Source organism: Carassius carassius, chromosome 48 (assembly GCF_963082965.1).
Source record: "Carassius carassius chromosome 48, fCarCar2.1, whole genome shotgun sequence".
Lineage (NCBI taxonomy): Eukaryota > Metazoa > Chordata > Actinopteri > Cypriniformes > Cyprinidae > Carassius > Carassius carassius.
In genome coordinates this window covers 21,040,572-21,052,797 of record NC_081802.1, presented here as the reverse complement: position 1 = coordinate 21,052,797, position 12,226 = coordinate 21,040,572, and the positions used below count along the sequence as shown (strand labels likewise).

The 12,226-nt window shown below is 35.3% G+C and overlaps 1 protein-coding gene across 1 annotated transcript in view; it reads right to left on the bottom strand.

Moving 5' to 3' along the window:
* LOC132131594 (kinesin light chain 1-like) overlaps positions 1-12,226 on the bottom strand; it is a 30,285-nt gene that overhangs the window by 3,301 nt on the left and 14,758 nt on the right. Inside the window, exons 4-13 of the mRNA XM_059543657.1 lie at positions 11,541-11,610; positions 10,053-10,281; positions 6,162-6,249; positions 5,690-5,791; positions 5,418-5,591; positions 4,991-5,090; positions 3,472-3,521; positions 2,629-2,696; positions 2,230-2,338; positions 2,007-2,126 (exon numbers count right to left, since the gene is read on the bottom strand). Of these exons, the coding sequence (XP_059399640.1) occupies positions 2,007-2,126; positions 2,230-2,338; positions 2,629-2,696; positions 3,472-3,521; positions 4,991-5,090; positions 5,418-5,591; positions 5,690-5,791; positions 6,162-6,249; positions 10,053-10,281; positions 11,541-11,610 (1,110 nt within the window). The remainder of the gene's footprint in view (positions 1-2,006; positions 2,127-2,229; positions 2,339-2,628; positions 2,697-3,471; positions 3,522-4,990; positions 5,091-5,417; positions 5,592-5,689; positions 5,792-6,161; positions 6,250-10,052; positions 10,282-11,540; positions 11,611-12,226) is intronic.

Below are 12,226 nucleotides of genomic sequence, written 5' to 3'. Positions count from 1 at the left end.
AGAAGCAACATATTACAAGATACTAATGTTAAATAAACAGTTACAGTTATTAATCAAAATAAAAATTATTCTCAGTCGAATAACAGTTTATTAGTTTAACTGCAGGCTTTTACTGTTTCCAAGCAATGTAGCAACTAGAACATCAATATTAAATATAATCTGTTTTTTTTTTTACAGTATTTATCTTTGTTAATATTAGTTAATAAAAATACAGCTATTCATTGTTAGCTCAAGACCATTCAATAATAATTATAATAATAATAAACAAAACTCTTGATTTTGTTTTAATAATTTATTAGAAATCACAAAATTGTTAACAATAACATTAATACAAGCTTTTGAAGTGTATATATGTGTGTGTGTGTGTGTGTTATAAAACGTGGGTAGTGAATACTTAAACATGCTTTAAATATGAAATTCAGGTCACACTGGTTTCTGCAAAAACTCATGCTCACTGAACTGAACCTGTTTATCCTCAGTTTATGGCGCATATGCCTTAAAAACTTTATATGTCATCTTTTAAAATATGAAAGGGAATGGTATTTTACTTCTGGAACACGACTCTATTGCACTCTTTTGATTTGGACTGCTTTATAATCACAGCTGTTTAATTATATAGTTCAGAAGGCATTATAGGTTACATTAAAAATAGCTGTGCAGTAATCGTTAATTATAGCTTTGCATCATAACAGTAGCAATGTAATGATAGCGTCAGTGATGAGGGTTTGTGGGTAAGGAGAGAATGACTGCTACTGCTGAGTCACATGTCACTGATGTCACACAGGATATGACATCAGCAGGGGGCTCCGAACACTGTGGCACACTGAACGGTGACCACCACAGTCTGTCTCTATCTCAGCACCAATCCCACAACCAGAAAACACCGCTTCATTATTGTACAGTATCTGCGCTCTAGATGCAGTTAATCATTTTGTGTGTTTAATTAAGATACTGGACTACAATTCATATTTAATCCAATAATACATACAGAATACACAGATGCGAGAAAAACATGCACTGATGTATGGAGCTCTGCATATGACAAAAACAAGATATCACCCCCTAAAGCGAGGGAACGAATAAGTACGGTGTGGCCACAGTTTAACTAAAATGAGGCAATGACATAATAAAACATGGCCTCAAATTCTTCATTCTGAGCCCTGATATCTTTTTTCCTCATGTCTGTGTGGGGCATGTACTAATGAATAATTTACAATAGGACTGGGAACATTAATTAAGTAAAATTTGTTAAAATTTATTAATATGGTAAAATTTGATTTAATGCGGATTGATAATGCATTTTTAATGCATGTATGGTGTAATTTAAAGGTGCACTTAGCAATTTAGCCATTTTACTAACTTTCATTACTTTGCTAACTTTTAACATAGGCCACTCTTCAAAAAAAAAAAAAAAACCTTTTTAGCAAACCTGATTTATGTATGCAAAATATTTCTGATTGGCTAATAAATGATAATCTGTCAGATGGCAGGGACAATTTATGAGTGTTTTTCCAATAAATCCACTATGGAGTCACTAAATGGACATGGTGATGGTAGAAATAAATGAGATGGAAGGTAAAACAATATTTAAATGCTTTTGTGTTCTCTGGTAAAATGTTTGCGTTCCCTCAAGAAATCTTTAAATTTGCTCACTTAATATTTGCATTCTCTCAAGAAACGTTTTGTGAAAGACTGCAATGTTTCTCATGGGAATGCATCACTTTTGCAAATGAACCCAAATGTTTTGTGAGAGACTGCAGTGTTTCTCAGGGGAACGCAAACCTTTTACAAATGAACGCAAATGTTTTGTGAAAGATTGCAATGTTTCTCATGGGAACGCAATATTTTTGCGAAAGTACATAGATAACTTGGAGAAATCAGAAAACAGAAAACGCAACACATTTGCAATAAAATGATATATCATACTCGCCCGTCTCATAATTTGTGCCCTGAGGGGCTCCATGCACTGAAAGCAGCTTAACATGACAAAGCTATAATTCACTCACCCCATTCCACTCCACACTGCCCTCTTCTCCAGCATCACTGGTGCAGTCGTACTTCACACTGGAGACTGATGCAGTGCTCCTCCGCCTCTCTCCATCTCTCTGAGGATCCACTGTCGCTCCCTGACACACACACACACGTATACACACACACACACACACACATGGATACACACGTTACATCATGTGTCCCAGCATACACCTGTATGATTCTCAGATGTTGCACCTGTCTGCGCGATCTCAAGGCACACTCCTCTAGGGTCTCAGCCGCCTCTATTTTCCCCTGCTTACGGTACAGAGCACCCAGGTTCCTCAGCGTGGTGTTCACCGTGGGGCTGTATATGAAAAAACACACAATCTCATATAATTCCCAACATATCTAACATATCAGACTAGGTTTGCATTTTCTGAAGAAAGTAGCAGCACTTAAAAGGTAAAAAAGGTAAGTTTAGAAATTTGAAAGTGCATTTCAACACTTATATTGTTGTTGCTTTACAGCACTTTTAACTCATATTCAACTTTCCAGAACATTCCTTCAAGCTGAAGTTTCAGCTGGATTAATTACAGACGGCAGGTTGAGCTGTGGGGCAGGTACGTTTGGGTAACTGTAGCTGATGTTTCTCACCTGTTCACCTTGCAGGCTTTGTACCAGCCACCGTATTCCCCATAATGATTCCCATCTGCCAACTTTCCCTGAGAGAATGAAGAGGAAGAAAAGACAAAGAGAGGGAGAGAGAGACAGTGAAGGTTCAAAATCTTCCCAGACGGGTTTCCAGTGAAGTTTGCTGTAAATACACAAAGAGTGGGTGCAGAAAGCCACAATCTCCTTTCAAAACATACTGAGTACTTACACAACATAACGTTGTAGAAAGGCACAGGGAAAGAATATAAAAAGGTCTTTAGTCCTTTAAGAAGTCTATAGACATAATGTTCGACAAACCCCATCACATCTTACCAGCCAAAGAACAAGATAGTGTCAGAATCCTGTTGTGTAGGAGTTTCTAGTCGAGACTGAAAAATACTAAATACTGAAAGACCGAGGAGAACCTGCAGCCCTCTGCCAGGAGTTTCAACTGTTTCAATATGACAGTAACCTAATCAGAGCACCAAAACAACCATAAAGTACAGGAGAGTGCCTGTTCTCTAATGACCTAGTCAGGGCTCAGCCTTAATCCCATTGAGAATCTATGGAATGGCTGCAGTGCAGTCCTCATTCACAGTTGTTTGGATTCGTTTCCTCGGGATATTGTGTTACTGTGCATGAAAAGCCAGAAAAAGCTAGAACAGTTTGTTTTCTATTCAGGCTCTGAGCAACAATAGGTGAATATTTTGATAGCAGGTGGTGGCTTTCTGTACTCACTGTATCAGCTTCCCACATGAGCATCTCAGCATTTCAACCCACACACACACACACACACACACACACACACACACACACACACACACACATACGCTGGCAGAAACCTACTTTGCTCTCCTGTCTTTCTTCAGCATGCATCCAGATGGGTTTATTTTCAGCTGCAGACACAGAGAAACAGTTCGCTACTGTAGTCTGCCATTAAATAAATGCATCATAATAAAAACAGTGACGGTTTCTGTCAAATATTATAGTTACTACTGTAAAACCATGCTTTTTTGCTATGCTGTTTGACAGGCATTCTGAATGGCTTGGCTGTGATATTCTGGTTTCTAGATATGACCGGGGTCCTTCACTTTTTAATTTAGGTTACAAAGGTTATAGAGTTTCATAGTTAAATTCAATACCAGTTCAAATCACTACGCATATGTATGGAAGCTCGTTTCAAACGCTAAATAAAAGTAAACAAGGTAATTGCGACAATTTGTCCAACAATTCTAAAAAAACAATTCAGATTTTTTTGCTCAAAATTGCAGGATATAAACTTGCAATTACGAGTCATGAACTCGCAACTTTAAGAAAATAGACAGTCTTTTTCCCTCAGAATTGGACTTTATAACTCGCAATTGCAACTTTTTACTGTATCTTGCAATTCAGACTTTTTTTTTTAGAATTGTGATATAAACTCACGCATGTGACTTTTTTCTCCGAATTGCAAGATATAAACTCATGATTGTGAGATATAAACACACAGTTGCAAGTAATAAAGTCAGAATTGTGTGTTTTAAAGTTAGAATTGTGAGAAATAAACTCGTGATTGTAAGAAAATAGGCAGTACTTTTTTTCCTCAGAAATGGATTTTATAACTCGCAACTACGCAGTAAATAAAACCATTGCGAGAAAAAATGAAATAAAAAATAATAATTTGGCATGTAAATAAAACAGAAGAGATATATATATATATACATATATATATATATATATATACATATATATATATATATATATATATATATATAAAAATGAATCAAGTGGATTTATTGAAATCATGTTGGTGAAATCAACATAAATATGATAAACAAAATAATCAAAATCAAACAACAGACAAATTGGCCAATTCTTGAGGGATAATCAATTTACTGATATAAAGAAAACTAAATAAAATGACAAAAAAGAAAAGTCACACACGACTTAAAACAGAACTTCAACTGAAAGTTTTGCAACTTCCAAGAAGTAAAAGACAGAATTCAGCGTCCATATCTGAAAGACAATTCATCTTCACATCAAAACATATATATATACATATCCGGCAAGAACATGTAACATTTAGCCCCAAACACTTCAGAGTGTGAATTAATCCTATATTTCATGTTTTATTGGTTTGTGTTTGCTCCTGGATTTCTGTGAAATCCACGGCTCACAGGGAAGGGCAGTAAACCAGAGGTCAAGAAAGGTCACGATATCAAAAGTCACACGTTGGCTGGTGAAGTAATCAAAACGTATCAATCAGCAACAACATTTCAGTTTTATATTGTTGCAAAAAAGAGAGAAAAAAACCCTTTGGTAAGAAGGAAGCACACAGTCTGTCAGCTAATGAAAATGAAGAGGCGTAATCAGGCATTGATCGTACCATCTACAGATCCAAACTCTTTCTCGTGGGCGCGTGTCAGGATCTCTTTGTACAGGATCTCAGCTTCCTTGTACTTGCCCTGTTTCAGATAGCATGAGGCCTGCAAGGAAAATAAAGAAGCAATTTTACAATTATGGCATACACTTAAAAAAAGTGGTATGTATGATTAATTCTGTTAAAGATTATAGATACAATGTATAATGTTTTAAATGATGCATTACGTGCAAGGAAGGAAAAAGGAGATGCAATGTGAATATTTAATTTGTACATGAATGAATTAACTTGATCAAAAGTGACAAAAGATGACTTTTATATGGTCACAAAACAATATATACAGTGTATAATCTGAACTAGACTTTTGTGTTTTTCTCTTTTGAATTGCAAATATATCTCTCAACAACTCAAGAGGAGTGCTGATTATATTCACCAGGTTGTTTTTGGTCTTGGCAACATTGGGGTCGTCAGGTCCCAGTTTTTTCTCGTAGATGTCTAGAGCCCTGCAGTAATAATACTCCACCTCCTCATACTTCCCCTGATTCTGACAGAGCAGAGCCAGATTATTCAGCTGCTTGGCCACGTCTGGGTGCTCCCGCCCCAACACCTGAGCAATGAAAGACAGACATGTTTATTCAAATATCATGCTGATCAGTTGACTCTAGAGGCTTCTGCAGCCTAACAAACAGGTTTTTCTGATAGTACCTTCTCTCTGATCTCCAAGGCTCTCTTGCACAGTGGTTCTGCTTCCTTGTATTTCCCTCTCTTTCCGTAGAGGACCGCCAGGTTGTTGAGGGTGGCTGCCACCTGGATTAGTCACGAAATATGGACACTGTTTACAGGGTATGGGTTTGGATCCAGACAGAACGCCTGTTTACTGTTCCTGGACCATTTGTCATAAATACAGCTAAAGCTTCTTATCACAGGCTCCAATCTAATCGATTGTCTTTACACATTTATGTGAAAAGTGCAGAGCTTATAAGAGTGACAGTCGTTCTTAAAGGTCTCAGGCTTCAATCAGCACTTCACATGAAGAACTAGTTTCTCGATTTGAAGTTTGCAAGACATTCAAGGCACTGAATCTTGGAAGACAGTGAGTAGCAAATATAGTAGCTATCCCATGCACAACTGTATATTCTCCCTGTTTCTAGAGCAATATGTGTTTCGTTGTACTTACAGCTGGGTGGTCATTGCCCAGGGTTTTTTCTCTGATCGACAGGGCATCATTAAGGAGATGAGCAGCTTCCTTGTATTTATTTTGGTCCCTGAGTGAAGAGAAATACAACCAAGGCTTATTTCAAGAGGCTTATTTTAGTAGGTCTAGTGGGCAATCTTCTTTTTGTGATATAAACTCACAATTATGACTTCTTTCTCAAAAATGCAAGAAAAACTAAAGTCAGAATTGTGAGATTTAAATTCACAATTGTAAGAAAATAGTCTCTTTTTTAATCAGAATTGTACTTTATAACTAGCAATTGTGAGTTTATATCTCACAATTCTGAGAAAATAAGCCAGAATTGAGAGAAAAAAGGCATAATAATGAGAATTATGCGAGACATAAACTTGCAGCCTCTCAACATCTACATGTCTCCATTTAATAATCACTTAATCAGTAAGATATTCATCATTCTCTACCTCACATTGACATTTTACCATTACATTTTATTCTTATTTTTATTTTTTACTTTTATGTCATTCATATCTATATTTATGTATATTTTAATCTGTGTTGTAATTGCACTGTCCATGGAGCGGACCTAGGGCTGGGCCATATATCGAATATTAGCGATAATATCGGAATAATTTTGACGACGATGTACAATTTGTATATATCGGGAATATCGAATATTTCAAATTCAAGCATACTTTTCCCAAAAGAACGCGCCGAATGTCCAAAAAAGGAACCTGTAACTGCTGACTGCTCTACGCCCCTCTACTACGAGAGCTTTAATGATAGCGGTTGCCAGATAACAAGAGTTTAAATCTCCCAATCAGAGCTCCACTGTTACAAGGATACATTTTCTGCCCGGTGTTTGCTTATTTTAAGCAATCTGGCAACCATGCGCACGTGCTCACTCCTCATTGCGGAAGAGCCGCTGACGATAATCTGAAAACACTAACAAGCTGGAATTGAGCGATCTAATGAAAGCGTCGTTCAGTCGGTCTGTGTTCTGTCGTGAGATCTCAACTGTATTGTTTGCATTTGTGATCGCAAAATAAATGCACTTACTCGACCGCTGATGTTTGAATAGAGAAACATAGGCTATGGCCATTTGGAATTACTATTGGGGAATTTCACTGATATGTTTACCAGTTTCCATAATATAGACAGAGAGAATGCAAAAGTCTTTGGTATTCATTTATATATATTTATATATAAGAAATAGCTATGTGCTTCAGCAACTAGCTCCCCATCTAAGAGGGTTTTTAGTGTCAGTAGGAACATAGTTTCATGCCACAGAGCTTCTCTTAAAACCACAGACAGTTGACAGACTTGTGTTCTTAGCTTAAAAACTTGTTAAAAAAATTAAAATAAAATACTTATCCTAGTTGCATAGTTTAAATTGTGAATTGCATGCACTAAAAAGTTGACAGAATGCACTTTCTGTAACTGTTACTTAATTTGCACTGCTTCAGTTACATATAGGCCTACATGTATTCATTTAATAAAAAGCAGTAAGTGATCTCTTGGTCTAGATTTTTTAACTGCTTAAATTAGCTGTTTAATCTAGTTTTTTTTTTTTTTAATGGGCAAAAGAAAATCATGTTTTATTTTTTATTATTTAAATGCAAATGCAAACATATCGAGATATATATCGAATATCGTAAAAATTTTGACAATATCGAGATATAATTTTTTTTTGTATATCGCCCAGCCCTAAGCGGACCTGACTCACATTTCACTGCTGCTATATATACTCAATATAATCATGTTTGTGACGAATAAAAATCTTGAATCTTGAAATGTAAGAAAATCGTCTTGTTTTTTAATTGTGAGATAAAAATTCACAAATACCTTGTTTTATTTTTTAGTCAGAAATAGGCCTCCATATCTGTCACTTAAATATTATTCTAAATTAAATTAAAGGAGTATTTGTTTTCCAGGACAACATGCCAAATTTGCAAACAGAATCACCAGTTCGTACAGAGGATGCTGAAAAAAAATATATAAAATATGACATCATTCGATGAAATGATTATGTACATCAAAACACAAACAGGCACAGACAGAATCTGCAGACTTATTTTGTTAGTTGACTTTATTCAAGCTGGTTAACCACTTTTCTGGTAAAGCTGCTTGACTAAGGAAGTCTTGCTGGTTAAAGAAAGAGAGTTCTGTCCTCGTTTACTCACCATCACATTGCTTTTAAATAGAAAAAAAACAAACATTTTTCTCGGTGGAACACAAAACAAGAAACGTTGAAAATATAGAAACTGGAGCATCAAAGACGGAGTTAATACACTATAAAAGTGACATAGTAGTAGTCCAAATTACTTGTGCACTAAATTACAAATCACTGCATTTCTGGAGTAATTTAATTTGTTATTTAATCAATAAAAATACAAACAATCTGACCTACTTTTAAATATAGCCATGCACATTGTTAGCAATTGATGTAATTTTGACAATAAATTTTACAACAACGCATTGTATTTGTTTTTATTGTAAATGCAATGCATGATGGGAAACTGATGGACAGTCCTGTAATATTATTATAAATACACCGTAGAAGCATTATTTTACAGCCACTGCATAGCATTGTGGTATAGCATTCAAACTGGTACTTTCCCAGCTAACAGAATGTTGTTATAAGAATGTTCTCCAAATATTGAGTGTTGGTTCTGGGAACATGAACATTTTCCAGTTTTCTTGACATTAGAGGAACGTTTTTAAAAGGTACAATGTTCCTCAAATGTTCTAAATGTTCTAAACATTCTAGGAACCTTGATTTGTAACATTCCAAGAACACAAAAATATCCAGTTTCCTTTATGTTAGTAGAATGTTATTTGAAGGTTAGGATGATGTTCCTAATACATTCTTTCAATCATTCAAACACCTGCTGTGAACAAGCACCGAAAGAAAGAACACAAGCTACAACTTTCTTCTGTCACAGTCACAGCCTTAGATACAAGACTTTAAATCTCTCAAAATCTTATTAAACAACTCCACAAACATTATTTCCAGCTTCAATTATTAGTAACCAGATTGACTTTATTTCTGTCACACGTCTACAGCAGTTCTTATTGAGAATTATCAGAGGTTTAGATGTTGATGTCTTATTGAAAATGTTTATTATTATTATTGTGATCACCATCATGGAGATCAGTGTTTAATTCAGTTGTGTTCTTGAACCTCATATTTTGTTGAGCTATTTCTTGTTTTCAGAAAACATTTCTGCATCGATTAAAGTAGATCAACATGTTTGCTTTAATAACAGCCAAATAACTGCAGTAAAGTAGTTTAAATAACTCTACTAATATAAAAAATAAATAGAAACACTATAAGTGCCAAATGTTTAAGAGTGTAAACATACTGTCATTATTAGCTTTTTAAAACATATTTTGTGTCATTTATATGCTCACAGACATGAGCAATCGGCATATGAAACACAAACATGACATTCTTCATGCCAGCATACAAAACACATTCATGGCTCTCAGCATGAATTGCAGCATTCTTTTATTTTAATTTTTTTTGATTGTCACCATTATTGAGGATTGTATGACAAAAAATACGAAGTACAGTATTTTAATGTAATACTACTACTGTACTATAATCACAGTAGCACTGTTGTATAAACACAGTATTTTATTGTATTAAAAAACAATACATTACTTGTAAATTATTTGCTATAAATTCACAGCAATTAATTGCCAGGAATTTCCTGAAGAATTACAATAAGTTTTTAACAGTTTTTAAAATTTTAATGATGCGTCTGTGTTCTTTATGATCCTTGAATGTGCCCATTTACTGTTATTTAAATGTCTCCTTTTGTGTTTCATGTAACTAAGAAAATACAGGTTTGTAATGACTCCACACACACCTACACCCGAGCAAACACGCACCTGTAGACCAGAGCCAGGATGTTGAGCATGGTGGCCACATCGGGATGGTCATGACCAGAGGTTTTCTCCAGGTCCTCCAGAGCCTGTTTGCAGAGAGGCACGGCCACCTCGTAGCGGCCCTGAGCAGCATACTGGATCACCAGGTTATGGAGGGTCCGGAGGCGGGCTGGGATCTCATACCCTCCCTGCTGAGCGGCAGCAAGCGCGGCACTGTTGTGCCGGTGTGAGACTGAATGGGGCGACAGAGAGTAACACTGTTAATATAAAAAATATGAACTGATTGGTTTCTCCAGCTCTGCCCAAATGCTATTCTACTAGTTCTCCTCAAATCCACACTTTGGTAACGTAACGCTGCATTGATGGTAGCACTTTATTTTACAGTCCTGTTCCTCATGTACATACGATGTACTTATTATAGTAATTAAAATAACTATGTAATAACTAGGTACTAACCCTGAACCTATACCTATACCTAACCTTACTTCATGTAGTTACCTTGTATTTACCAGAACTTTCTTAGATAAATACACTGTAAGTACACATACTGTAAAATAAAGTGCAGCAGCATTGACTATTGGGTAGCAGACAAAAATGGATGTACAAATCAATGGCCATGAGATGGCAAAATGCTTATAAGCAATAAGGAGGCTGTTCACACCAAGAACAACAACTCTAACGATAATTATATTAGCAATGGTAAAGCTCTGTTTATTATAAGCAGGCACTGCATTTTGCCATCTGGTACTTTTAATGCTTGAGCTCTTTAAAATCTGTAAACTCTCACACTCAATAGATGTGAAAATACACTAACTGAACTTTTACGGTTATAATTCTTCAATGCTTTGGTACACAGACCAAAGCTTTGTCGCCTTTTAAAGAAAATACTCAGCAGGTAATTCTGAAGTAAAAGTGTAAAAAGTTTAACTGTAAGTCAGTTATAAAGCAAATACACAGCCCCAAACTTTAAAACAAAATGTTTTATAAAAAAAACATATATTTTACAAAATAAATTGGACTCTAAAATTGCTAGAAGTTGTGTTCCAAGTTGTGTTTTAAGTTGATATCACAAAAATTAAGTTCCTGGAAGATTTTTAGGCATTAATGCTTTCTCCTGCCACAAATTAATACATTTTACATCACATTCATCACAAATCTGTTGCCAAATATGTAACATTGAGTCTCAGATATGTGTTTTGTTAGGATTGGAAAAAGATGGTAACGAATTTTTAATACCGTTTTTCCACTTTTCAGTGCACTGAAGCTTTTTAATTATACCTAATTTAAGATGCTAAAAATAAAATATATGACAGAGAAAAAGGTAATCGATGTAGAGCTGCCAAGTGTCCTGCTAGCAGTTAACAGGTTAAAGATATGAAGAATCCATTTGAAAAATTGTTCGTCAGCTGGAAAAATAATTCTTAAAGTGAACAGAATATTCTGAATATTCTTATATAATATGATTACAGTATAATTTTTGTACTTCCTTACCCTGGTCATCTTCATCATTGGGAAACAAATCGTCCAGGGCATCTCTGAGAGTCTCGCTATTTTTCTCTTCCTAAAACAAAATCAAAGAAGAAAAAAAAGATTAAATGTGAAATATTCAATTTAGCATGATTCTTGTTTAAACACAGTTGGTGACGCTCTGTTACCATTAGTCTTATATATCAGATCATTTCTAAAGTCAGTTGCATCTCTGACTGTGTTCAGAGATTTTAATGGCTCCATTAATTCAGGAAGTAACTGCATGAAACAGCCCCTCATGAAATATAAATGATAAGCTTGAGGCATCTGTCATTTAAACAGATAAGAGTGTCTTCAAATGCTTCCACTGCAGAAAGAGAGGAATGAAAAACATTGGACTGAAGTAAAGAAGAGGATTTTGCCAGGGATTACAGTTTACAGATTACAATTCATCATACAGTAACGATGAAGATATTTTTTGTAACTTCTCCATCCAGCCATCTGTCTACAAAGCCAATAAATCAATGCTGGCTGCACACAGAGGAAGAAGGACATGGCTCATTTCCCAAGGAAATCAGGCTATATCTGCAGAGGAGATTTAAGCCAGAAAAGTTCCCCTTTTATCCATTTACAATAATGTTAGTCATGGTTTCTAGCACCAATAACATTGTAATTTTGTTTTTAATTTAGTAAATGACTTATAAATGTAT